Raw genomic sequence first — 13,780 nt, forward strand, 5'->3', positions numbered from 1 at the left:
AATCCAGGACAGGGACAGGAGGAGGTGTTTTGACATGATGAGGAGACAGGGACAGTTGTGCTAAAATCCTCAGAGCAACAAGAGCATTTGTTTTTAAAGTGGCACACCCTTCCGAGAGTAGAGCCAACCGTTGAGGCTTGCGTCAATGGTGAGTCGCTAATATTTATTGTTGATACTGGGGCTGCTATGTCTGTCATTAACTGCAAGGCTATGACAAAGCCTCCCATGTCTAATGAAACAGTCAAATCTGTAGGGGTTTCAGGCCTCCCATTCAGAGAGCAGGTAACTTTGCCTCTGCCTGTCTCCTTTTGTGAGTAGAAGTGTCAACATCAATTTCTCTACTCTGACCACTGTCCTGTCAATCTGATGGGCAGGGACCTCCTGTGTAAACTGGGCATCAACATAACATGTGGCCAAACCGGTTTAACCGTTATTCATGAGGAAGAGGAGGAAGGGGGGAGCAATTGATGTTAATGTCTGAGTTTTGTGACTGGTATTATGCATGGGATGTTGATGATAAGGAGCCCAATATTGCTCGTGTTTTCTCAATGGCCAAACCCATTGGGGCCACGAGGGCAGTTTCATGTTTGAAGCAGGCTTACATTGCACCTCCCATTTTTCACCATTGACAAGAGATCTTAATTATGAGAAACAATGGCTGTGTAATATACAAAAGGAGTGCAGTGTGAGGGTTTATACTGTAGCAGTGATTTCTGTGCTTTAGGGGTTAATCTAACCCCTGCACAGAAAGAGCTTGACCTGTTTGAGGATAGCGCACCACATGTGTCCCTGGCAAAATCAGACAGAGTAGAATGGGTGGATACTGGAATTTGGATGAAATGCTTGGTTGATGCTACAGACTGGGAGATGCGCCCTGATGGGTCAACTTATTCACCCAGCACACTGACAAGTTGTTACCCACTCAGTTGGGAAACGCCAACTGAGAGGGGTGTGCATGGTGTTGATCAGGTTTCTTTTTCTACCAATATCATGTTGTTGAGTGAAGACTCAGCCCTCCTGAGAGGGGTCCCTGAATGCCTATGGGCAAGGGACAAATATGATTTTGGGAGAATAAAGGGAGCTGAGCCAATGGTGGTCACTCCTAAAGATACCAGGCACCCATCTAGAGCACAGTATCCACTCAGTAGGGAGGCAATAGCAGGTATTACTCCTGTTCCTGCATCCCTGTTAGCTAATGGCGCTTTAATTCCCTGTCCAGAATCACCCTGTAACACCCCTATCTTGCCTGTTATTAGAAAACCTTCAGGTGATTGGAGATTGGTCCAGGACTTAAGGCCTGTGAACGATGCAGTTTTTGCCCGTGCCCCGGTGGTTCCTAATGTTACTACTCTGTTGGGGGCAGTACCACCCACAGCAGAGTGGTTCTCTGTGATTGATTTGACAAATGCATTTTTCAGTATTCCTGTGGCACCAGAATCTCAGTTCTGGTTTCTAGGTAAGGGATTTACGTGGACTGTGGCTCCTATGGGTTACGTGGAATCCCCCGCAATTTTTTCAGCAGCTTTAGCACATAATCTGGAGGGTTTTTTACCAGCTGAGGGCAGCACTCTGATTCAATATGTGGATGATTTGTTGTTGTGCTCCAGCTCAATGGAAGCTTGTGAAACTGATACTCATGCTCTGTTGATATTTCTCGCTGAGAATGGCCACAAAGTTTCAAAGAAGAAGTTACAGTTGGTTTCACAGACAGTGAAGTATCTGGGTCATGACATCTCTCCCAATGGCAGGCAGCTGGTTAAAGAGAGGATACAGGCTATTCTCTCCATCCCACAGCCGGTTACTAAACAACATATGATGTCATTGACTGGTATGGCAGGGTATTGTAGGGCGTGGTTACCTGACTATGCTGAGGTGGTGCAGCCACTTGCTGACCTTATTTATGGCCACAAAATGGCTATGAATGACAAAATGAAGTGGACACCAGAGGGACTGACTGCTCTGACCAGACTGAAACAACTCATGACTACTTCTCCCTGTTTGGGACTCCCTGACCATTCTAAACCTTTTAACCTCTTTGTTTGTGAGAAAAATGTCTTTATGTCATCTGTTTTAACACAGGATCATGGAGGAAAGCAGCGCCCGGTTGGGTATTATTCCAAACAGCTGGACAGTGTGGCCAGAGGTCTGGTTTGTTGTTTGAGAGCTGTGGCTGCTGCTACTGAAGCTGTGTTGGCTTGTGCAGACATTGTTGCCATGTGTGAACTCACTGTACACGTTCCTCATGCAAAGACGGCCCATCTAACACCAGCTCGACTGCTCCATTATCAGAATGTTCTTCTGACAATGTGTCATGTGACCCTGAAGAGGTGCACTTTGTTAAATCCTGCTATTTTGTTGCCCACCGAGGACGATGGAGAGCGGCACGACTGTGCTGCCCTGGTGGAGCTTGTCTCTAAACCAAGGTCGGATTTAACTGATGTCCCTTTGCAAAATGCACATTTGGAACGGTTTGTAGATGGCTCTGCTCAGCGTTCGGAGAAAGGAGAACCATTGGTTGCGTATGCGGTTACTACTGCCTCAACCACACTGGAAAGTGCTAAATTACCCTCCCACCTTTCTGCTCAAGCAGCAGAATTATTTGCACTCACTAGAACTTGCATATTAGCTAAAGGCCAGTCTGCTAATATCTATACAGATAGCAGATATGCCTTTGGTGTGGTACATGATTTTGGTACTCTGTGGAAACAGCGCGGCTTCCTGACCTCCTCTGGTAAGACAATCTCTCATTCAAAACTTGTTGATAACTTGCTAAAGGCTATTTTGCTACCTTCTGAAGTTGCTGTTTGTAAGTGCCTTGCTCATACTAACTCTTCTGACCCTGTCTCCAAAGGTAATGCTATGGCTGACTTGGCAGCTAAGGCTGCAGCTGTCTCCTTGGAGGACCCTGTGTTACAGATGGTTTTACTTCCTGATCATAACCTCTTCTCTCCCACTGATATCTCTGACTTGCAATCCTCTGTAGGTCCTGTTGAGTTGAGGAAGTGGAAACGACTATGTACATATGACCAGGTGCAGAAACTCTGGCTGGGCCCAGCTGGGCTACCAGTCTTACCACGTTCATGTTTCCCCTACTTCGCTAAGTTGTCACATGGTAGGGATCATGTGTCAATGGGGGGAGTTGTTGATTTTGTAAATACATTTTGGTTTGCACCTGGGTTTTCTGCTTTTGCTGAACAATTTTGTGCAAAATGTGTGATTTGTATGACTAACATCGTAGGAAGAGGGATTCCGATGCCACTGTCGGCTCATCCAACCCCTGAAGGACCATTTGAACACATAATGATGGATTTTATTGAACTCTCTCCTTGTCAAGGTTATAAATATTGTCTGGTGATTGTGGATGCATTCTCCAAGTGGGTAGAGGCTTTCCCATGTCGACATTCCACTGCTATGGCAGTAGTCAAGAATCTCCTTAGGGAGATCATCCCAAGGTGGGGGTTACCATCTAAATTAACCAGCGACAAAGACTCCCACTTTGTGAACCTGGTGATACAGAACTTGTCTGAGAGTCTGCAGATAGACCTCATGACCCATTGTAGCTATAGGCCGCAATCAGGCGGTTTAGTTGAACACGCTAATCAAACCCTAAAATCTAAGATGGTGAAGCTTATGGCAGAGACAGGGCTTTCCTGGGTCACTGTGATGCCCCTGGCTCTGATGTACATGCGAGGGCAGCCCCGCAGAACGACTGGATTAGCTCCTCATGAGGTTCTGACAGATAGAACAATGAGGATGATCAATTCTCCCTTCCCACAGAACAAGCTGACACTGATGGTCTGTGACGATGACATGGTAAGTTATTGTACTGCTCTAAACAATGTTCTGAAGGCTATTTTCCCAAGGGTGAAAGCGGCTCTACCCCAGCCTCTGGTGGGGATCCTGCACAATCTGCAACCAGCTGACTGGGTGGTGGTGAAAGACCTGAGACGAAAGCATTGGAACCAGCAGAGGTGGACTGGATCAACTATACAGTAAAGACTGAACTGATGTTAGGAAATACTTCCTGTTATGTATGTAGCTTGTTTCCAAATACAGCGATCTCCCCATTCGTACAGTATTCAGTAGAGGTCACCATTAATGACTCTCTATGTGCACTAGAAGTGCTCTTGTCCAATGAGAACAAAGAACAAACCCTCACTAGGTAGAACACTGAGGGATAAATGCATTAATGGTAATTTGTCATCAACAAAAGATTTACGAGGGGGATTTGATTGTTCACATTGGTGCAGTAGAATCATCTTAGAACCTAGATCCCGTGTACCAGAACCTATTCAAGTCCAACCCCGGCGAACCCCATTTAGGACCTGTCATTGTCACAACCCAAGCAATATTTCCATACCACAATTTAATGAATCCTATCTGGGAATGTCAACATGTGTCAATTATAGTGTTTTCCCAATAGAATGTAGCTGGAAGAAGGGAACATACAGTTCTGGAAACCCCATTAGACTGAGGGTGGGGCACACAATTATTGATGCGGAAACTGACGATCGTTCTCCTCATCAATTTGGCTCGGGAACATTTACTGATCATTATTGGATCTGTGGTGATAAAGCCTACCTCTACCTACCAACAAATTGGACAGGGTGCTGTATTTTTGGTAAAATAAACATCTCCCTTGTGGTAATGTATAAAACTAATTCCTCCATTCCAAGCAGGTTAAGACGAATTAAGAGGGGCATCTCGCAATCCAATTATGTCCCCAGTGACTCGCGACGATCCTCGAAATTGGAAAAGTTCTGGCGCGGTTTAATCCCCTGGTATGGGGCATCGGAGAATGCACATGAGTTGGATAGGCTAGGATATCACTTGGAATCCCTGGTAAATTTGACCACTGCAGGGTTTTCTATGATAAGACCAGAGTTGCAAGCCACTCGACTCATGGCAACCCAAAATAGGGTGGCACTTGACATGTTGCTAGCACGTGAAGGAGGGGTGTGTCAAATTATAGGAGATCACTGCTGTACATTCATACCCCAGGGAGATGAAAATTTGAATATTGTAGTGGAACATTTGAAAGAGCTTAGTGGTGTTCTCAACAGGGAACACCAGCCTGACATCGACTGGAATCCGTTAGGGTGGGTTCAGTCAGTGTTTGGTGCTTGGGGAGCGACTATTTTCCACTGGCTCATCTATGGTCTAATATTACTGATTGCTCTGTTGCTAATTATCATTTGTGTGAAGAAATGGTTTAATAAAGTGGTTGATGTTGTTCTTACTATGCCCTTGCTTGCAAATGAAGTAGGTGTAGATGAAGAATCTGAGATTGATGGACGACAATCTTGTGAAGACAGTGTAATATTCTCACTGGACAGTGTAGATAGGGAGGGTTCACAGTATATGAATGATTTCCCTGACCTATTCCCTATTCCTGACTTTTTCTCTGGTGGTGGGCAACCCAATTCTGAGCATGAGGACTCAGAGGGATGACTGTCCTATCTGTTGTGATGAGGACTGTGTTTAGACACTGGTTCTCCTGTAATTTAGGGAGCATTTATATGTTCTGTTGTTTGTTTTTTTACTCAACAATGTATTATTCTGTATGATTAAACATGTGCAAATCTGTCTTGTGGGATAAAGGTTGTTAACTCAGTTTCTGAAGGGAGAATGCTTACATGGAAATAAGGTACTCGATATTAAAGGGATTTGATTCCCTATTTTCTTGAAATGTTTATTTTGTATTTTTGTATTTTTATAATTCATATACTCTGTAACTACTGTTAGTAAGGTACCATGTTACTGTTCTGATTCTCCAGAAGGGATGGCGTCCCTTGAGAGGGGAATGTGGCGGATGAATCAGAATTAGTTGGGTAACATAGATAATTAAGATGTTTTATTTGTATAATATGCTTATGTGAGATACTTGTCATTAGGATGGCGTGCCCTTTGGACTCTGGTGTTGACAGTTGTACTTTTCCCTTAGCTAGGGCTCAGTCACTTGGGGCCCAGAGAGGGAAGAAGTCAGAATGAAACATTGTCTTCATATGTGAATGTGTCTTTACCTATTCTTAAACCATGTGAAGGGATGGCGTGATTAATGGGGAACCAATTACTTGTCGCCACAATGTCTGTGAGCAAGTCACTTCCTCCTTTTCTATGTTGTGGGGAGGTTTATGGCAGTGTCTGGGACCATTGTATGTCCTCTCTTAGATCTTACACTTATCCTGGGATAGTATATGACCTAGAAGCTCACTCCCCCCAGTGAGCTTGTCCAGGAGTGGGCTCAAGAGGGGGTTTGCTTGAGATGGGAGTATTTAGAGTTGACAATTGATATATGCCATTGGATGAGTTGGTGTTTTTGTACTATGAAGTACCAGGGACGAGATTAGAAACCTCGTCAAGGGGACCAAACTGAACGATAATTTATAGCGAATGCTATCTGTCTGTGGATACTCCTCTCTCAAGTAACAGTCTTTCTTTGTGAACTGTTCCTAACTATCTGTGGTTTGTCATGTCAAAAGGGGGTGGATCTTGCTATAAAGATCTCAGTAGCCATTGTGTTGACACGCTCAACGGTTCATTAGAAATGGTGAATCGTTGAAAGTCAAGTGCTAATGCAAAGCTCTTATAATTAAAGATGTAGTTTAAGTATAACTCTGACTGGTGTGTGTTCAGTTTGTCTCTCCTCATTTGGTAATACAGAAATTAGCAACCACAAGTTGAAATGACATTAAAAGTGAAAGTGATCAATGCCATTTGAGATTCTGCGCAGATTATTTTCACATTTGTGAAGATCTCCGCAAACCTTCAACAACCTACTGTAATGTATGCTATCTTCAACCTGCACGCTTTATATGATTACATAAGAAGAAATGTATAGTTACAGTAACTATGGATGTGTTACTCATTTAAGGTTTACTGTTACATTAGTTTGTAAGATAGCCTTAACTTTAGGCTATTTACTGTATTACAAAAGTATTATTGAATTGTGTTTGGTTGACAAGGCAACCACATATCAACATATAAAGGAGATGTGTCTACTGCTTGGATAGTTCCATCTGAGCCACTAGCTTAATAGCATTCTTTAACTTTTATTGTTGGTTGAGTTGGAGACGTGAATCCAACATGTCATTTGTTAACTTGTCGAAAAGTTAATAGGATATTTATTGTATTTCAAAAGTGATTTTGAATTGAGTTTGGTTGTCAATGCAACTAAATATCAACATTTGAAGGATATTTATCTTCTGCTTGGATAGTTCCATCTGTTAAAGCTGTAAATGCACTTTAAATAAAGTTTGATTTGATTTAGTCCTATTATTTAACTTTGATTTTTGGTTGAGATGGAGATGTGAATCCAACATATCAATTATACATTTCTAGACAAACTGGAATAACATGGGTTGTCATAGGCTATGGCTTAGTTCATGAGTTATTTTGTGGTGGTTTGTAGGTGTGGACAGGGGCGAAAATCTGATATCAACTTTGGGGGGGACAATTACATTAAATTTTCTCAAGAGCAATTCCTGAGGGGGACACCAAAAGTAGTGCTGTAACACATAGCCTACATTGTAATATGGTAAATGTATATAGAGGAACCAAAGAAATAAGGTGTTTGCCGTACTCCTAACTGCCGGTACCCAAAACTACACAACTACTCACAACAGCAATACCATTGCCTTTAACAAATCTTAGTTCAGTCACCAGTTTAAGTTGAGAGTGGGGGTATCCATGGCATTTTCCAATTATGTTCCTATTTTACAAGCAAAAAAAATTGAGAACCTTTCATAATGTTGCCAAACAAAGACTCAACAAACTTACCTGAGACTCCCTGTCTCTGCCAGTCTGTCCCTGCATATCTGTCCCCAACTCTGCTGTCTGTGTGCCATCTGTTGCCTGCTCTGCCTAATGACATCATTGTGAAACATTTCCATTAGAATTTCATTTCTTTCTTATGAACATTTTATCAACTAGTCTTTGAGATATTAGGCTACTAGGGTTCTTACTTTGCGTTTTGGTGTGGCTGGCTACACACACACAGTGTGTAGGTTATTTACAGTAGGAGATGGGCTTCTATCATCTTATCTTTTATCATTCTATTTGGGCTTCGATCTAAAAGGTAGCTAGCAAATGTGAAACGGATTACAATGACAAGAGTTGACAGCTGTATGAGTTCACCATTTACACAACATATGCTGCAACCTTTTGTAATTTTAATAGTTTGTTTCATATTGGCTGGCTTCCAACAATAGCTGAATTTGCAAAGCTAGCGAGCACCAATTCAGTTTCAGTGGTGTTTGCTATAATCTTTGCTACCCGGGTTAAATAAAATAAATAAATAAAAGTTCCCTTGCGACATTTTAGCTTTTGCAACGAGACCATTAAATATATTTAAGACAATGGTAGAAGAGAGTGTAGTTCTGTTCAGTTTGGACTTCAGTTTATCGCTAACCTTATCACAGGGACTTTGAAGCACTAACTTACATCATCTGCATGCTGATCTTGGAATAAATTGACGATAGCAAAGATTCCATCTTTGACGAGGCCACATAAATGGAATAGGTACTAGCTAGCTTAATAGTTAATTTTTGCGCGCTAGCTCTGCATATTCAGCTAGTGTGTGTGCGCGATTGACTGGATTAACCTCACGTCAGTTACGTTCATTGAGTGCCTTTCAGACAGTGGCTACAACCCCTCTGTTACCTTGCCAGTGGATCAAACCATTGTGAGGCCTTTTCCTGGGGGGTGGTCGCAATCTTTTTTAAACTTAAAAACGCGCTATTAAGTGTCTATAATCAGCACAATTGCTTTCATTGCGTATTATTAATATTATTTAAATTACATAGTTATGTTTCAGTGATATATTGGGGGGGACAAATCATATTTGTCCCAGGATGGGGGGGTCGTGTCCCCCCGTCCCCCCCGGGATTTCCGCCCCTGGGTGTGGAGTTATTTTAGTGGGTTATACTGTATATTCAATCAATCAATTCATCTTTCCATCTACGTACTTTTTCAGCTATAACCAGCCACTGCCATTACTACTGCATTCACTACCACTACTGTAAGTTATTTCACAACCATAAATAATTTAAAGACAAACTAGCAAGCACACACATTTTCTTAAGACATTTACTATTTTCCACTTTTCTATTTCGTAGTATTTTTCCTTTGGAATAGAAGTGGTCACACCTTGATGGTTTGCGCGATGCGTTTTACGTAAGGAATCACGGACTCGATGCAGCCAATCACTGCTGAGAGCGCGTTGATCGACACAACAGAAAATGGCGGAAAGCAGCGCGGAAAGCAGCACGGAAATCACATTCAAAAAGGTAAGAGAAAGTTGCCAAAATACTATTCATTGTTCTATGTTGTGAGTCACATCATTTCGACTAAAGCAAGATCAGAACCCTCATTTTGTAACTAAAGTAAGATCACAACCCTCATTTTCATGTTAGACTGAACAGACTGTATGGAGCAAATTCAGCGGGGTAGCTAGCTAGATTATCAGCCGACTGGATAATTTTGCAATTCACTACAGTAACTTTAATGTACTGTTGTCGAACATAGTGTTATTCAGAATCATGTTTTTTTTCTTCTTTCTGTTTAGGAGACTGTAAGCAAACTCCTGTCAAGCTTCTTCAAGGAGGAGAAAACTAAAGGTGAGTTTCTTGCTAGCTAGTGGAGTTGTTTAATGTAGCTATCCTGGAAAAGATTTGGACCTGATCATGTTAAGTCAAATGAAGCAACAGTTGTAGGCTGTTAGCTAAGTCATCGCCATTTGACCTTTGTTTCCTTGTTTTTCTCAAGTCGGTGCCGATGCTGTCCTCCTTATGGCAGAGATGCTACATGTGTTTGTTCAAGGTAAATTCAAACGATTGAATGTGTCTGTAATGTACATGGAAATCAATGGAGGTATTTATACAGACTGAGATGATGGTGTTTATATAACTTCAATATGAGATGAAGATATCAGGGCCAGGATTTGTAAAGCATCTTAGAGTAGGAATACTGATCGAGGATCAGATGTGTCCCCATCCATATAATCTTATTCATTATCTAAAATGCTGAATGCGAAACTGTGCCTAGATCAGCAGTCTTTACTCCGAGTTGCTGTTGGAATACAGACCCTGACTCTTTATTTCTCAGAAGCTGCGCAAAGAACGATAAAACAGGCTGAGGCAGAGGACTGTGACAGAATTGACATAGAACACTTTGAGAAGATCCTGCCTCAACTGGTGTGTAAATATACCCATGTATTCTATGAAAGTATCCTCTTCTATTATTGTCATGGAATGACCGTATAAGAATCAAATCAACATATTTAATTTCTTCCGCAGCTGTTGGATTTCTAGTATGACTTCAGGCCAGAAGATGGCGCCAGAGAGCTATCCAGTCCTCCATTCAGAATTCGAGAGATTGACCAACTCTTGGAGGACAATGGAAGTAAAGAAAAAGGCTTCTGTTTTGTTTGTAAAAGTAAAGAAGCACTTAATTTACTTACATTGCCCTCCAAGAGTGGCTGAATCTCCTCTCTACTTTTTAATTCATGCACCTTGGTTGGAGAGAGGAAGGGGCAGTGCTCCATTCCCCCCAGTCCTCCATTCAGCCCATGTAGGATATTATATTGTAATTAGTCCATTATTTGAGTTACATTGCACACGGTCTCTAATGAGCTCTGTACATTTTGCTCTGTGGTTTTGCCTCAGTTTGATGTTTGAAATGATTTGAAACCATTACTAACTAATAAAAGTTGTGTGGGTTTTTTTTACATTTTTTTGCATCAGTCTGTGCATTTTCTGGGGGAAACGTGTATTGTAAACCTAAAAGTGCTTTATTGTAATCAGTTGTGTGATAGGAATTCACATCTAGTACTCCAGCAGCATTGGGGGACGATCTGGTGTTTGACAATAAAACATATACAGTGACCTTATTGGGACAGCACTTTGGATTTGAAATGATACAATCACTATGAGGTTAAGTTGCAGACGTCCGCTTTAATTTGAGAGTATTTTCATTCATATCAGGTGAACCACTTTGAAATTAGTGAGGTTTTTGTACATAGTTCCCCCTTTGTAGGGGACCAAAAGTATTGGGACAAATTCAGTTGTGTATTAAAGTAGTCAAAAGTTTAGTATTTTGTCCCATATTCCTAGCACGCAATGATTACATCAAGCTTGTGACTCTACAAACTTGTTGGATGCATTTGCTGTTGTTTTGGTTGTGTTTCAGATTCATTTTCTGCCCAATAGAAATTAATGGTAAATAATGTAGTGTGTCAATTTGGAATCACTTTTATTGTAAATAAGAATAGAATGTTCCTAACACTTCAACATGATTATGGATGTGACCATGATTATGGATGGCCCTGAATGAATCGTGAGTAATGTTGAGGTTAAAGTGCAGACTGTCAGCTTTAATTTGAGGGTATTTTCCACATTAATGTGGATGATACCATGATTACGTATAGTCCTGAATTAATCCTGAATAATGATGAGTGAGAAAGTTAGACGCACAAATATACCCCTAAGAAATGCTGACAATAATAATACAACACCGTTACAATAATGGGAGGTTAGCATTTTTTGGGGGGGTTATATTTGTGCAACTTTCTCACTCATTATTCATGATTAATTCAGGACTCCGTAATTATGCTATCATCCACATTGATGTGGAAAATACCCTCAATTTAAAGCTGACAGTCTGCACTTTAACCTCATAGTCATTGTGTCATTTCAAATTCAGAGTGCTGGAGTACAAAGCCAAAACAACAAAAATGTGTCCCAATAATTATGGAGTGCACTAAATATGTTTATATATATTTAATACAATAGAAACAGAAACCGGGGGCCATGTTCAGGACTAAGAAACATTACAGAACATTTAGATAGAAATTGTGTGGAACAGATATGATTGTCTTATGCATTAAGGTCATTGTTTGTACATTGCCTACATTGACTTCAGATGATCTTAGCTCTAAAGATGATCTTTATGTTTTTGCGAACCTTTACCCCAGAAGGTTTTGCATAAATGAATACACCCCAGTAGTGCAGTCCTCACTCTTTTATACAGCACCGCCACACTACAGCCCACCTGTGTCTGGCTCTGCAACAACAGGTGCTTGCAGCATGCTCTCTCTGGCTGGCTTCACCCACCACTCCACCCCCCATCAAAGGCTCCTGGAGCAGTTGGAAGCAATTAGAGTAATAAGGGGAGCAGCCAGGCCCTTGGATGATGACAACTGGCAGGAAAAAAGGAGTACCCCCTCCGGACACTTTGAAGTTCCTCTTCTGCTGTCCTGCGATGTTTAGTTAGGAGGGGAGGGGAGGAATGGGACTTCGAGGTACAGGCCAGGGGAAAGTTGAATGGAGTGTGCATGCATGAGTGTGTGTTTTTGTCTCTCTGTGTGTGTGTCAGCCAAACCATTGCAGAGACCACACGCGTAGATCTTCCATTTGAAAAGAAGAAGCAAAACAGAAGGAATTGGAACATGTCCCACAGGGGAAGAGCAAGGTGTAATTGTGGTGGTAAATAAATTAGGCATGGGGGGACTGCATTATTTTACCCTGAGAAAGACTGATGACTGTGGGTTATTCTAACCTGAGAGAGTCTGATGACTGGGTTATTCTTACCTGAGAGAGCCTGATGACTGTGGGTTATTCTAACCTGAGAGAGCCTGATGACTGTGGGTTATTCTAACCTGAGAGAGCCTGATGACTGTGGTTTATTCTAACCTGAGAGAGCCCGATGACTGTGGGTTATTCTAACCTGAGAGAGCCCGATGACTGTGGGTTATTCTAACCTGAGAGAGCCTGATGACTGGGTTATTCTAACCTGAGAGAGCCTGATGACTGGGTTATTCTAACCTGAGAGAGTCTGATGACTGTGGTTTATTCTAACCTGAGAGAGCCTGATGACTGGTTTATTCTAACCTGAGAGAGCCTGATGACTGGGTTATTCTAACCTGAGAGAGCCTGATGACTGTGTTTATTCTAACCTGAGAGAGTCTGATGACTGTGTTTATTCTAACCTGAGAGTCCTGATGACTGGTTAATTCTAACCTGAGAGAGTCTGATGACTGTGGTTAATTCTAACCTGAGAGAGTCTGATGACTGGGTTATTCTAACCTGAGAGAGTCTGATGACTGTGGTTTATTCTAACCTGAGAGAGTCTGATGACTGGTTTATTCTAACTTGAGAGTCTGATGACTTGTGGTTTATTCTAACCTGAGAGAGTCTGATGACTGTGGTTTATTCTAACCTGAGAGAGCCTGATGACTGGTTTATTCTAACCTGAGAGAGTCTGATGACTGGTTATTCTAACCTGAGAGAGCCTGATGACTGTGGTTTATTCTAACCTAAGAGAGTCTGATGACTGTGGGTTATTCTAACCTGAGAGAGCCTGATTACTGTGGGTTATTCTAACCTGAGAGAGTCTGATGACTGGGTTATTCTAACCTGAGAGAGTCTGATGACTGTGTGTTATTCTAACCTGAGAGAGCCTGATGACTGGTTTATTCTAACCTGAGAGAGCCTGATGACCGGTTTATTCTAAACTGAGAGAGCCTGATGACTGTGGGTTATTCTAACCTGAGAGAGTCTGATGACTGTGGGTTATTCTAACCTGAGAGAGTCTGATGACTGTGGGTTATTCTAACCTGAGAGAGCCTGATGACTGTGGGTTATTCTAACCTGAGAGAGTCTGATGACTGTGGTTTATTCTAACCTGAGAGAGCATGATGACTGTGGTTTATTCTAACCTGAGATAGTCTGATGACTGTGGGTTATTCTAACCTGAGAGAGCCTGATGACTGTGGGTTATTCTA

At 41.9% G+C, this 13,780-nt stretch overlaps 1 protein-coding gene across 1 annotated transcript; it reads left to right on the forward strand.

Annotated features, from left to right (window-relative positions):
- The first annotated feature begins 9,147 nt into the window (after nucleotides 1-9,147).
- LOC106606518 (centromere protein X) lies at nucleotides 9,148-10,726 on the forward strand. The gene is made up of 5 exons (XM_014202777.2): nucleotides 9,148-9,287; nucleotides 9,566-9,617; nucleotides 9,766-9,819; nucleotides 10,105-10,193; nucleotides 10,296-10,726. Exons 1-5 carry the CDS (start codon nucleotides 9,240-9,242, stop codon nucleotides 10,308-10,310), a joined length of 258 nt encoding a protein of 85 aa, XP_014058252.2. The 5' UTR covers nucleotides 9,148-9,239; the 3' UTR covers nucleotides 10,311-10,726.
- Nucleotides 10,727-13,780: the final 3,054 nt, after the last annotated feature.

The sequence above is a fragment of the Salmo salar genome, chromosome ssa06 (genome assembly GCF_905237065.1).
Source record: "Salmo salar chromosome ssa06, Ssal_v3.1, whole genome shotgun sequence".
In the NCBI taxonomy this organism is placed as follows: domain Eukaryota; kingdom Metazoa; phylum Chordata; class Actinopteri; order Salmoniformes; family Salmonidae; genus Salmo; species Salmo salar.

Bases quoted from the DNA above. Each gene is read 5' to 3' on its own strand.
- LOC106606518 (XM_014202777.2), top strand. From the start codon at position 9,240: ATGGCGGAAAGCAGCGCGGAAAGCAGCACGGAAATCACATTCAAAAAG. The intron at 9,288-9,565 runs GTAAGAGAAAGT...CTTTCTGTTTAG, and splicing joins CGGAAATCACATTCAAAAAG to GAGACTGTAAGCAAACTCCT. The intron at 9,820-10,104 runs GTAAATTCAAAC...TTTATTTCTCAG, and splicing joins GCTACATGTGTTTGTTCAAG to AAGCTGCGCAAAGAACGATA.